The 13696-nt window shown below is 40.3% G+C and overlaps 2 protein-coding genes, 1 non-coding gene and 1 pseudogene across 3 annotated transcripts; 1 reads left to right on the forward strand and 3 right to left on the reverse strand.

Moving 5' to 3' along the window:
* Nucleotides 1–1904: 1904 nt before the first annotated feature.
* Nucleotides 1905–2729, reverse strand: LOC133731453 (small ribosomal subunit protein mS86 (rPPR1)-like; annotated as a pseudogene).
* Nucleotides 2730–7113: 4384 nt separating this feature from the next.
* On the forward strand, nucleotides 7114–8956 carry LOC133734382 (uncharacterized). The gene is made up of 3 exons (XM_062162022.1): nucleotides 7114–7827; nucleotides 7937–8375; nucleotides 8588–8956. The coding sequence occupies exons 1-3, from the start codon at nucleotides 7254–7256 to the stop codon at nucleotides 8748–8750; spliced, it is 1176 nt and encodes a 391-aa protein (XP_062018006.1). The 5' UTR covers nucleotides 7114–7253; the 3' UTR covers nucleotides 8751–8956.
* A 947-nt stretch (nucleotides 8957–9903) lies between these two features.
* Nucleotides 9904–11486, reverse strand: LOC133733545 (small ribosomal subunit protein mS86 (rPPR1)-like). The gene has a single exon (XM_062161172.1). The coding sequence runs from the start codon at nucleotides 11408–11410 to the stop codon at nucleotides 10232–10234; it is 1179 nt and encodes a 392-aa protein (XP_062017156.1). The 5' UTR covers nucleotides 11411–11486; the 3' UTR covers nucleotides 9904–10231.
* An 80-nt stretch (nucleotides 11487–11566) lies between these two features.
* Nucleotides 11567–11638, reverse strand: TRNAW-CCA (transfer RNA tryptophan (anticodon CCA)). Its single transcript has one exon. It is a non-coding gene; the product is annotated as a tRNA-Trp (tRNA).
* Between the last annotated feature and the right edge of the window lie 2058 nt (nucleotides 11639–13696).

Genomic DNA, 13696 nt, shown 5'->3' on the forward strand with positions numbered 1-13696 from the left:
CGTCAAAGTAGGAAAGATATCAAACAGTTGCTGCAGTTGTGCAAAAGATTTTCAAGCCAAAGTTGGCAAGTTTCGGTGCATGGGGGAATGTTTCAGTATGTTTTTCGGTGCAATTAGATTTTTCCTGGCTGTACTAAATCTATCAGTATGTTTCAAATACATGAACTCCTATCCAAGCATGGTATCATATTCAACCCCTTAAAGTTACGTTGAGTTTCGTCTACTTGTTCACCATCGATATATAAATTGACTATGTTTATATTACACCATCTAGAGTTTGCTTAATAATTACTTAATATTGATGACTTACATGCAGCTGGCACAGATCGATGATCGCGGGGTGAGGAAGACGAACGATGAAGCAATTTGTAAAAACTGTGAGAATTGTGAAGGTGATCAAGATAGGATGAAGAAGGAGGGGAAGAATGCTACAGAGGAAGATGTGAGACCGTGGGATTAAATGCCACAAGCTATTATGGTGAAAATCTTTAAGCTACTACCATTTCCAGATTGGTCATTCCACCCCTGCTATGATTGCAATTCATGGCAATTGGCAGTAGCCGATGTAATGTTCCCACCTGAAAACAGTAAGCTTAATCTGCTAGTCCTTGATTCATATCCCTGGAGATTCAGGCAAAGGTGGTTCTTTAAATACCTCAGGATTGCCTTAAATTCCCCATCCGCCATCTCTTAGACAACACTTGCCCAACCGGACTGCATTCATCAAAATTGATATCCTTACTGAGATTAATTGCTGAAAAGTATGCTCGAAACTTTGCTCTAGCCTAATTCCCTCTTTATAAGTGATAATTACGCAAGTCTCTTGACTTTCAATTTTGATTTTCTTATTCTTTAACAATGAAATGTATTTTCAATTTCTACTTGTTCTTTTAACAAAGCAAGGTATATATTATATATATATCAGTTTCCGGGTTTGATATATAAACTTTACTAATGTTATGCATGTCCATGGGCACTGCAGGACACCGGAACTGCGTAATCTTTATATACCTCAAAAGTTGTGGGAAGATGTTCTTCGTAAGTCGGTTGCACCTAAGTGGAAGAATTTGACTAGTGTTCATAGATATTTCTCACCTCCAAGCTAATTGCAAGTTTATAAGTGTGCCTAGTTTATATGGAAAGATCAATAATGATTTAGCATCCTTGCTAGGTGACTTTTTTTCCAAATCTCAAGTCTCTAGAGATTCATGGGTGTACAATGTCGGAACATATGCTGGGAATCATAAAGGATGGTCACAAGAATCTTGAGCTACTTGATACAGAGAGAAACTTCTTCCGTTTTGCTGAGGCTTAGAGGATCATGTCGTCACAACCAGATATGAGAGCGATGAACAAAGCGCTAAATCAAAAGAAGTAATCAAACGGCTATTTTGGTTTTACCGCATCTAATCATGTACCGAACTTTGTACTTGTTTATGGTATTCGTTGAGCTATACTGCTACGTTTCTTTTGATTCGTTGAAGGCAGTTGACCCCAGTAAGTGTTGTCCTCAATGTGATCCCGTCTATACTAGTTCAAGTAAAAGATTTGTTTTTGCTCTTAACTTGGACATACACATCCATTCATTGTGGTCTGTTTTCGTTCGAATCTATCTATTCCTGCATCTCATATAATGAACTTCATTTATGCAGTGTGTTCTACTTATCATAACATAAAGATCAATGTGGCTGGCAGAACAACAAACCAGCTCTGACATATGATTAGATCAAAAGTGCAGTATCCAGATTTCTGCCTAGGCCTCTTTGCTAAAATGTAAAGCCTATTTGAAAGTAGTTTTTCCTTCTAAAAATTATACAGAATCAATTGTATCTCAGAGAAATCTAAGTCTATTTCTGCAGAATCTTGATAAACTATATCATCAACTCAATTTCAAGCACCATGAAACATACTAACATACACAGAAGCTTGTTATGTTATTTCCATATGAATTCACAGAATATCAATTCTAAAGAAACCACTAAACCTTCCACACTGACATTCACTGTGGCAAGCCTTCTTCAACTTCACTCCACCTATGTTGATTCACAGTGAACTTCTCCTTCATCTGGCCGATAAGCTGCCGAGCCTCAGCCACCTTCCCAGTGCTCACAAGTCCATCCACAAGCAACCTCATCGTAGCAAAATTCGGCACCCAATTTTTCTCAATGCTCTCCTTAGCAAACATCAACGCACTCTCGAAATCCCCTCCTGTGCACAAGTAGTACACTAGAGTATAATAGCAGTTGCAATCCGGCTTAAACCCCTCTCCACCATCTTCTCAAACATCTTCTTCCCTTGCTCCAAATTCCCCTCATTGCAAAACCCGAGAATCAAATGGCAAAACGTGACCGCATTCGGCTTGATACCCCTCCCCAGGCCAACATCCCATCGAACAATGCCTCGGCCTCCATTGACATCTTCAACTTACAAAGACTCCGAATCCTAACGTTGTAAGTGTCAAGCCTCGGTTGGAACCCATACTTCTCCATCAAATTGATCACATTTCCCACATCCTCAAACCTCTCCTCGCTGTAAAACCCCAAAAGCAAGTGCCCGAATGAGTTCCCATCCGGCTTGATCCTCCTCCTCTCCATCTCCGCCAAAACAGAGTTGGCTGAGCTGGTGGAACGGGACTCCGAAAACGACTTGAGTACGCAATTGTAAGTGTTCAGATTTGGAAAAAGTTTCGGTAAGCACTGAAAACTATCATGCTCATTCTTAAATTCCATTGATAAAGATAGACTACTTGATTGGAGCACTGTGCTCAATCAAATGATTGCATGACTTACTGTGCTCAATCAAATGATTGCATGACTTACTTTTATGTGTAAATTGTTGAATATTTAGGAACTACGATATCCCCTTGGATAGTGACACTCGAAGCTCTAGAACCATTTTCCTGTGATCCTCCCAAAAAGGTGTTTCTCATATCTATTTACATATCACCCTAATTTCGGTTTTGTGTTGTAATTATTGAAGCAGTATTTCATGGTTCTTATATGATGCGTGCTCTGAAGTGCAGCACCCCCATCTATTGCCCTATGTCGCTGAAAATATCTCTGAAAGTTATGACATAACATTAGAGGTACCCTCCCTACTTGTTTCTTTCAGTTTTGTGAAGCACGTTCACAGTTTCTACTTTCTTTTTCCTATGCCATTGCATTGTTGAGATGATGATCAAACTGCCCTTTAACTGCAAGGTTCGAATTAAACCAGCTGGAGAGAGGCGCTCATCTGTGGTCACAAAGAGTAATTTCAACCACTTCTAAGGATTTCCTCCCTATTTACATCTTCAACAGTGTTTAGTCTTACTTGATACAAGTCATACAAACCCCTCTGGAGTAGTTTTCCTACTCATGTACGATTGTAGGGTATTTTCACTATTTTGTATGCACTACCAAGCTTTCTCTAGCGTTACTCTTCCAACGGCCGTCATAACACTTAGAACAGGATGTCAAATACTCTGCTGAAGAAAACCTATGGTTTTGTACTTTTTATTATTTCCAACTGTGTTCCTTTTGTAAATATATGTTAATTATCTGCAACTCATCTACATAATTTGGACATTGCCTCAGCAGCTAGCACACCGTACCTTACTATCAATGGTTGCAACTTAAGGCCTGGAGATCTCCTTGGAACTGGGACCATCAGTGGACCTGTATGGTTTTAGTTCATTTTCTTATATTATGAATTTAACAGATTCCTATATTGCTGGAGTGAAGTTAATATATATCTTATATCTGCCAATAGGAGCTAGAATTAGGGCTGCACACGGATTGGATCGGTTTTGACTCCAAACCGTTTTTATGCCAAAGTGAGCGGTTTAGGCATTTTAAAGAACCGGACAACCGGTCATTAAAAAAAAAAAAAAAAAAACTTAATCCGACCCAATCCAATCCAATTAAAGATGGTTTAGTTCGGTCGGTTAGGCGGTTTTCACCTATATAATATTAACATGCTATTTATGAAAAAATTCATAGTAAAAATTCAATCTCAATAATTGAAATTATGTTAAATTATCTAAATTTAAAATTCAATTATTAAAATCCAAAACATATAGTCAAAAACTAAAATATAAATTAGATTCAAAGTGATTCACTTATTTAACAACTTAGCCATCAGTACTTGCTTAATATGATGGTATTCAAGATCAAAGAATGAGAGATTGAGATATCAGAGATGTGATATGAGAGGATCAAAAAAATTGTAGCTATTATATACTAAGGTTTTAGGCCTTTGGGCCTTAAATTCAATATGATAGTATATCATATGAGAATAAAGTTATAACTGGAGATTTAGAACTTACTTAGAACAAACCGGACAAATGAATATATATATTTATTATGTGTATATATAAAAAAACTTTTTCTCTTATATTTCAAACATACCGGTCAGTTTGGGTTCTGCGGTTTAAGCACAAGAGAAACCAAACCAACCCAATTCACAAATGGTTTGGTTCGATATTGAACCGATTTTCAATTTTTAAAGTTAAAAAACCTTAACCATATCATATTTATCGGTCGGTTTTGGTCGGTTTGGCTGGTTTGTACCATGTTTTGCACACCTCTAGCCAGAATCTTATGGAAACTTGCTAGAGCTGACATGGGATAAGCCGTTGTCATTAAACGGCGTTACTCGTAAATTCCTTGAAGATGGAGACGAAGTCATCATTACTGGTTTTAGCAAGGTTCTTGGCCTTACATGCCCTTTTATTAACTCTGATATTTCAACCACTGTAAGTGGCCTAGTGGTTCTTGCCTAGTTGGGTGTGCTCCCCAACCTAGGTTCGAACCCCGAAGCTGTCAAAGTGGCCAGGCACTGTGCTGCAATGCATAGTTGGAGCATTTCACATGGGCCGAATGGGTTTATCTTGGGCCTAGGAAGCCTTTGGGTTCCCTTTAACAAAGTCAAAAAAAAAAAAAAAAACTCTGATATTTCTAATCGTCTTGATCTTTTAGAAAACACAAAAGTAAAACGAACATTAGTGAAGTTATTAATATGTTCGAAAACATTTTTGAAACCTGTTTTGCTCTTTAAACTACTTATCCTGCTATAATGATTGTTTTTGCTCTTCATAATTTTTTTCAAAAGGCACTTGATTTTCAGCATGTTTCTTATCTTTCTATCATGATTCATCGAGCTATAATGTTGTAGTATTTGCTTTTGTTCTCCTGAAGCAATTTATATTTCACATAATTACCGACTATCCTACTAGATTAAGGAACATTCTGATACTAGTAGAGTAGTAGGTCTAGAGTTTATTATAAATCCGTAACACTAGTTGCAAAGATCCAACTATTGGCATCTAATTATTGTTATCTTTGCAGGGAAATGGCTATAAAGTTGGGTTCGGGAAATAATCGTTCCACCTCCTTGAGCACTTTCTTCATCTCTCAATGGCAAGATCAAATATAAACTTCATTGGAGCTCTCCCATCTAATGTATCAAACTTGAAAGATGTTCATGTCTAGTACTTTGTTGACGGTGATAGTCGCATATGACTAAGGACCACTGTTCTTAATTTTAAATTTTTCATATTTATTTCAATATAGATATCAATACATATTGTCTAATGCCGCGAAACTTCGAATATTGACATTTTTCAGTCTATTGATCGATCTGTTTGCTGGTGACAAACAGGTAAGTATCTCATCTAAATGCAAAACACCTACTATGATCATATTCGATATTGATGTCCTTGTAAAAGTTAGTAAAAATTAAGTCTAAAAATGGTCCAAGGGTGGGGTTCTATGGTCAGAGTTCAGAGTCCAAATCACTACGTACGTACTTGAAAAGTTGGGAATATTTTTCGAAACAGTTAAACAGTTTTTTTTTTTTTTTTTTTTTTTAATTTTAAGAGGAGAAAGCCTACTCAGAGCAAGTACAGCGGTTGTGTTTTGACCGGGCACCACATGGGATTGCTGAGTTGTTGACTGGGCAAGGTGCTATTTTCCCCTCCACCGGGCCAATTTTAACGAGGCAAACATTGGCTTTCTTTGACCAAGGCCAAGAAAAATTCCAAGCCCATGCCTTTTTTCTTGCCCAGGCTTGGCTGGCTGCCAGCTCGGCCCGCAGTAGAACGTGGCTGACGTCACAGGGGGCCGCGCAGAGAGAGACGCGAAAGAGAGAGGGCGTGAAGAGCACGGACGAATGGGGGAGCGCCACGTCCGGCAACGAGTCTGATTCGGTTTTTTGTCGCGTAGCGACAATTAACTGCCCATTGTGGGCGCACGTGGCTGAGAGCCGTTGGCTGGTTTGGGAATTTAAACCCAACGGTCAACAAATCTGGACCGAACAAAGGAACAGTAAAAGCAGATCTGACGACTAGGAATTAATATGAATGTAATATAGCTAACGGTAAGAAACAGGCAGAAAAAAATATGTAAAAAATTCTAAAAATCATACAAAAAATTTCTCTATAAATACCTACAATTGAAAAATGAACAGTGAAAATGAATGAACAGTGCCACGATGAACAGTCTTGACCGGTCAAGAAAAAAACAGGTGGAAACCCATGTCCAGTGGCAGTGAACAGTACCTTGACTGGTCGAATTCTTGACTTCTCGACTTTGCCTTTTCTTGACTACGGGTGAACTTGCTCTCATGCCCTTAATATAGAACCAACGATTACAAATACCATGAGCCGATTGATGCTCAACTCTAACAACATCAATCACTCTTTCTTCCGGGCTACGTACAGACAATCAATGTATCCCAAAAGTCCTGATACATCTTTACAGTTAATATCAAGAGGAGACTGACCCCTTCCAACACCATATACCAATAACGTATAGGAGAATGGTCATTATACATTGACAACAACAAAATATCTAAATTAAAACACTTGGTCCCTAGAGATGACACTATAACAATGACCCATAACAATGGCCCAACCACGAACCCAAAACAACCAAACCCTACTCAAATCAGTAGGGACTTTTTTTTTTGTCAGTTCTAATAAGTCCCTAGTGATTTGAGTAGGGTTTGGTTGTTTTGGATTCGTGGTTGGGCCATTGTTATGGGTCATTGTTCAGTAGGGACTTGTCATGGGTCATTGTTCAGTAGGGACTTATTAGAACTGACCAAAAACTACAAACCTAATCAAACAAAAACTTCGGCCACCGCAACACGCTTCCAAGCCTGCCTTGTGACCTTCCACCTCCACTCTAGCTCAACATCCGCAGCCGCCAATCGACCAAATCTTTTCGCTAACCCTTTGTGGTTACACTTGGATCAAAAACCGTACAGCCACAATGGGATCGAATGGCGTGCAACTCAGTCATGGCCTGCAACTCACAGGTATTCTTAGCACATGGGATCTTGAGACAGCCACCGCCGCAAGTGTCCGGCGGCATCTGGAGGAGGATTTTCAGGTCCATCTTTCGAATTCCATCCAAGAACAAATCGACATCTTCTTCGATGATGGGAAAGAGGATGAGAATGAAGGCAAAGGTAGAAGAACAAGACCGGAGATATGTACGTTGTCTCCACAGCTTCAAGACTTTGTTGGAGGGGGACCTGAAATGGCCCGTGCGGAGGCAATGAAGAAAATTGTGGCTTATATCCGGGAAAAGGGTTTGCAGATGAATTGTAACCATCTCATATTTGCAGATGATAAACTAACGTCCCTTTTTCCTGGCTGTACTAAATCTATCAGTATGTTTCAAATACATGACCTCCTATCCAAGGGTTTGCAGATGAATTGTAACCATCTCATATTTGCAGATGATAAACTAAAGTCCCTTTTTCCTGGCTGTACTAAATCTATCTGTATGTTTCAAATACATGACCTCCTATCCAAGCATGGTCATCTACAACCGCTTAAAGGTACGTTGAGTTTCGTCTACTTGTTCATGATCTATATATATTCACTATGTTTATATTAACCATCTAGATTTTTCTTAAGAAGTACGTAATATTGATGACTTACATGCAGCTGGCAAAGATGAGCGCGGGGTGAGGAAGACGAACGATGAAGCAATATGTAAAAAATCTGAGAATTGTGAAGGTGATCAAGATAGGGTGAAGAAGAAGGGGAAGAATGTTACAGAGGAAGATGTGAGACCGTGGGATAATATGCCACAAGCTATTATGGTGAAAATCTTAAAGCTATTACCATTTCCGGATTGGTCATTCCACCCCTGCTATGTTTGCAGTTCATGGCAAGTGGCAGTCGCCGATGTAATGTTTCCACCTGAAAACCGTGAGCTTAATCTGCGAGTCCTTGATTCATATCCCTGGATATTCAGGCAAAGGTGGTTCTTTAAATACCTCAGGATTGCCTTAAATTCTCCATCCGCCATCTTTTGGAGAACGCTTTACTTGCCCCAGACTGCATTCATCAAAAATGATATCCTTAGTGAGATTGCTGAAAAGTATGCTGGGAACTTTACTTTAATTCCCTCTCTAATCCGATAATTATGCAAGTCTCTTGACTTTCAATTTTGATTTTCTTGTTCTCTAACAATGAAATGCATTTCAATTTCTATTTCTTGTTCTTTTAACGAAGAAATGTACGTATATATATCAATTTCCGGGTTTGATATATAAACTTTACTAATGTTTTGCATGTCGATGGGCACTGCAGGACACCGGAACTGCGTGAACTTTATGTACCTCAAAAGTTGTGGGAAGATGTTCTTCTTAAGTCGGTTGCACCTAAGTGGAAGAATTTGACAAATACATGGTTCGGCTACCACCAATTTTTCTTATCTCCAAGTAGGGCTGTCAATTTCGACACGAACCGATAACACAACTCGAAACCCGCACGAAATAAAGCGGGTTGAACCAACCCGCACGATTAAAAAGCGGGTCGGCAGCGGGTCAACCCGTCATGACCCATTTAATAAACGGGTCGGCCGCGGGTCAACCTGCCAACACGAAGTGAACCCGTATAACCCGATTATGCTATACTTCTTCTTGAAATTTTGGACGTTGGGAGTATTTGATCCAAGGATTGGACAATTTGAAATATTTTGCTTCATCATTATTGGATTTAATTATTTATGAATTATATATAATTATTTATATTCTTCGTCTTATGAAGTTTTTAGTGAATTTAATCAATTTATGCATGTTTTTAGTTAAATGGATCGCACTGTTAACCCTTAAATGGGTCATTTTGTCCAACACGACACGACCTATTTATTAAATGGGTTAAGCGGGTTGGAAACGGGTAACCCGTTTAATAAATAGGTTGGGTTTGAGTTTAAATTTTCGACACAATTAATAAATGGGTTGTGTTTGAGTTTGTCTCTTGTGACACAACATATATCTTGACCCGACACGAACCCAACCCGACACGACCCATTGACAGCCCTATGACTCCAAGCTACTTGCAAGTTTATCTCAGTTTATACGGAACTATCAATAATGATTTAGCATCCATGCTAGGTTAATTTTTTCCAAATCTCAAGTCTCTAGAGATTGATGGGTGTACAATGTCGGAACATATCCTAGGAATCATAATGGATGGTCACAAGAATCTTGAGCTACTTGTTACAGAAGAAACTTCTACCGTTTTGCTGAGGCTTAGAGGATGCCGTCACAACCAGATATGGGAGCGATGAACTAGCGCTAAATCAAAAGAAGTAATCAAACGGCTATTTTGGTGTTACCGCATCTAATCATGTATCACACTTTGAACTTGTTTATGGTATTCGTTGAGCTACTGCTATGTTTCTTTTGATTCGTTTAAGGCAGTTGACCCCAGTAAGTGTTGTCCTCAATAGTTTAAGTAAAAGATTTGTTTTTGCTCTTAACTTGGACATACACATCCATTCATTGTGGTCTGTTTTCGTTCGAATCTATCTATTCCTGCATCTCACATAATGAACTTCATTTATGCAGTGTGTTCTTTCGGGTTTCTATTTAGGAGATAGAACCGTTCTACTTATCATAACATAAAGATCAATGTGGCTGGCAGAACAACAAACCAGCTCTGAGACATGATTAGATCAAAAGTGCAGTATCCAGATTTCTGCCTAGGCCTCTTTGCTAAAATGTAAAGCCTATTTGAAAGTAGTTTTTCCTGCTAAAAGTTATACAGAACCAATTGTATCTCAGAGAAATCCAAGTCTATTTCTACAGAATCTTGATAAACTATATCATCAACTAAATTTCAAGCACCATGAAACATACTAACATAGACACAGAAGCTTGTTAGGTTATTTCCATATGAATTCACAGAATATCAATTCTAAAGAAACCACTAAACCTTCCACACTGACATTCACTGTGGCAAGCCTTCTTCAACTTCACTCCACCTATGTTGATTCACAGTGAACTTCTCCTTCATCTGGCCGATAAGCTGGCGAGCCTCAGCCACCTTCCCAATGCTCACAAGTCCATCCACAAGCAACCTCATCGTAGCAAAATTCGGCACCCAATTCTTCTCAATGCTCTCCTTTGCAAACCTCAACGCACTCTCGAAATCCCCTCCTGTGCACGAGTAGTACACTAGAGTATAATAGCAGTTGCAATCCGGCTTAAACCCCCTCTCCACCATCTTCTCAAACATCTTCTTCCCTTTCTCCAAATTCCCCTCCTTGCAAAACCCGAGAATCAAATGGCAAAACGTGACCGCATTCGGCTTGATACCCCTCCCCAACATCCCATCCAACAATGCCTCTGCCTCCATCGACTTCTTCAACTTACAGAGACTCCGAACCCTAACGTTGTAGGTATCAAGCCCCGGTTGGAACCCATACTTCTCCATCAAATTGATCACATTTCCCACATCCTCAAACCTCTCCTCGCTGTAAAACCCCGAAAGCAAGTGCCCGAACGTGTTCCCATCCGGCTTGATCCTCCTCCTCTCCATCTCCGCCAAAACAGAGTAGGCTGAGCCGGTGGAGCCAGACTCCGAAAGGGATTTGAGTACGCAATTGTAAGTGTCCAGATTTGGCTGAATCCCATAAACCTTCGGAAAATCGCGGTAAATCCGAGTGACCTCTTTGTAATCCTCGGCGAAAACGCAAGATAATAACAGGGCATTGAGGAGCTTCACGTCCTGGGGGATACCGAGTTCATGGCAAAGCTCGAAGGTGCGGACGGCGTGGTCGGGCATGCGGGCCCGGCCGTAGAGGAGGATGACGTGGGAGGCGATACGGTGCGTTTGGAGGTCGGGGCGGGAGAGGAGGAGGTGGTCGAGGAATTGGGGGATGAGGTTTGGGTGGGGGGAGTCGCGGAGGGAGGTGACGGCGCGTGTGAGGGCGATGCGGTGGAGGTTGGAGTCGGGGGTGAGGGAGGCGGATTGGCAGAGGGAGACGATTTTGTGGGGGTCTTTTTCGGTTTTGAGGAGGGCGATGAGGGAGCGGATTTTGTCTCTGGAGGAGGGTTCGGTGGTGGTGGAGAGGCGGCGCGTGTGGAGGAGGAGGAAGGATTGGCGGAGGCGGGAGATGAGAGACATAGGGGCTGAGGTGGAGGTTAGTAGGGTTTATGAGAGGGACAGTGGCGAGGTAGCTGAGAAGGGACTGAGATTTTGGGGTAGTTGGTTTTTTTTAAAAAAAAAAAATTAATAAAAAGTGGTAGAACTAAAAAATAATTTTCCGGGATGGGAGGGATTTGAACCCGACGTGAATCGAACACGCAACCTTCTGATCTGGAGTCAGACGCGCTACCATTGCGCCACGGATCCCCGGTTGTTATGTTCCTGTCCCTTAGTCATACTTGTATCTCATAGCCTGTACTCAATTTCTCAATTTCTCACTTTCAGTGGACTATTATGATTTATGAAATTTCTCTTGTGGCATTTATCCGTCTAAATACGCTCTTTAACATCGCGTCACTCAATGATAACGTTTTCAAATGCATAAAAGTTTCAACATCTGATTTTACATTCTTCATCTCATTATTGACCAACACTAAATAAGTTTAAATTTGCTTCCAAAAATCTGTGCAAAACAAAACTTAACACAATTATTAGTATCTGAGTTACATCCCAAGCTCCCGCTTTTAGTAAGGTATTCTAAAACATCTCTTGATAGCATTTATTTGTCAAAATACACTCTTTAGCATCACGTTATTCATTCACAAAGTTTTCAAATACATAAAATTTTTGACATCTGGTTTTACATTCTTCATATCTCATTATTGACTAATTGTTAAATAAGTTAAGGATTAAATTCAGTTTAGTCCCTCAGACTTTAGGCCAAAAATCAGTTTGGTCCCTCTTTTTTTTTTTTAATCAAACTCATCCCTGATCTCCCAAATTGCATCAACTTCGTCCAAAGACTCCGAACATGACGTCATGTGCTGAGCTGGAGCCGACAAGGAGGTCCCACATTTCTGATTTTGAACCCACAAGAAGGGCAAAATAGACATTTCAAATCTAATCTAATTTCTAATTTTTTTTCTCTTATTCTCTCTCTCTTCTGCGTCGCTTTCTTCTCACATATCTGAAACCTCTCCTCTCTCTCTCTCTCTCAGCCACCATGAATCTCTACTCCAAATATTACAAAGACTCTTGCCTCAAGGAGCAACAGGAGGCCTCGATCAAATCCACCGTCGAAGCCTCTCTCTCTTCACCTCTGCCTCTGCCTCTTGATCGGCGTCGTCCTCATCTTCTTCTCCGGTGACTGACTTAGACTCGTCGAGGCAGCCCAGAAGACTTGACCCAGCAGGCGATTGGGGCGATTGGGTATGCGGATGGAGGAGTCGGAGGACTTGGAATCGGAATCAGAATTGGAATGGGAAGGGGAAGAAAGAGAGAAGCGAATCTCGAAGCTTTCGGTGGTTCTGCCAGTTTTACAGCGATTTCCGGCGGCTGTGGCTACTATCGGGCATGGGTAAGGTACCAAATAACATCCTCTCATCAAGCTCTACCTCCTCTGGAGTTTAGTTGAGATTTGAAGTACTTTGAAGAAATTGGAATTTTGGGATTTTATGTTCACTGTTGTTCCGGTGGTTTTTGAGATTTTTGTATGAGAAGTGACTGTTATTGTGGTGTTGGAGCAGAATAGCTGCTGTAGTGATGGAATATGATATGGGTATGAATCTAGTATGAAGTATGGGTATGAATCTGATATGGGTATTGGTATAAATCTGGTATTGATATTGGTATGGGTAAAATGAAGAGGAAGTGATATGGCTGGTGATAGTCTTTCGGTGGTGGAGTTTCAAAAGGGTGAGGTGATGAGATTGGATGAATGAATGGGAAGAGTTGGGTGAATTCTTTTGTGCATAAAAGTTTCAAGAAATTGGAATAATTGGGTAGACAAGAATCAGAGTAAAATCTGGAAAAATAAGATTGAGATGGAAGAGAGAGAGAGAAAGAAGAAGAAGACGAAGAAGAAGAAGGGGAGGAAGGGAAAATGTCAATTTTACCCTTCTTAGAGGGTCAAAATCTGAAAAGTGGGACCCCATGTCGGTTCCATGTCAGCACATGACGTCATGTTCGGAGTAAAATTCAAATTTTGGACGAGATTGATGCAATTTGGGAGATCATGGATGAGTTTGATTAAAAAAAAAAAAGAGGGACCAAACTGATGTTTGGCCTAAAGTCTGAGGAACTAAACTGAATTTAATCCATAAGTTAACAAAACATAACTTAAGACAAGTATCAGTATTTGAGTTCAACTGGTTCAGAACTAATGGACATTTTGTCACGATGTCTAGCTAGTGTCTAACTAGCCGACTCACATCAGTCACATGGACGTAATTGGTGCAAATATAGAAACTCTCGACTGTGACCAGC

The sequence above is a fragment of the Rosa rugosa genome, chromosome 2 (assembly GCF_958449725.1).
Source record: "Rosa rugosa chromosome 2, drRosRugo1.1, whole genome shotgun sequence".
NCBI lineage: Eukaryota > Viridiplantae > Streptophyta > Magnoliopsida > Rosales > Rosaceae > Rosa > Rosa rugosa.

What these genes read in the sequence shown, in the direction of transcription:
- LOC133734382 (XM_062162022.1), top strand. Translation starts at nt 7,254, where the DNA reads ATGGGATCGAATGGCGTGCAACTCAGTCATGGCCTGCAACTCACAGGT. An exon ending in TCATCTACAACCGCTTAAAG is followed by an intron (nt 7,828 to 7,936) that starts GTACGTTGAGTT and finishes ACTTACATGCAG; the next exon opens with CTGGCAAAGATGAGCGCGGG. An exon ending in CTTAGTGAGATTGCTGAAAA is followed by an intron (nt 8,376 to 8,587) that starts GTATGCTGGGAA and finishes TGGGCACTGCAG; the next exon opens with GACACCGGAACTGCGTGAAC.
- LOC133733545 (XM_062161172.1), bottom strand. Translation starts at nt 11,410, where the DNA reads ATGTCTCTCATCTCCCGCCTCCGCCAATCCTTCCTCCTCCTCCACACG.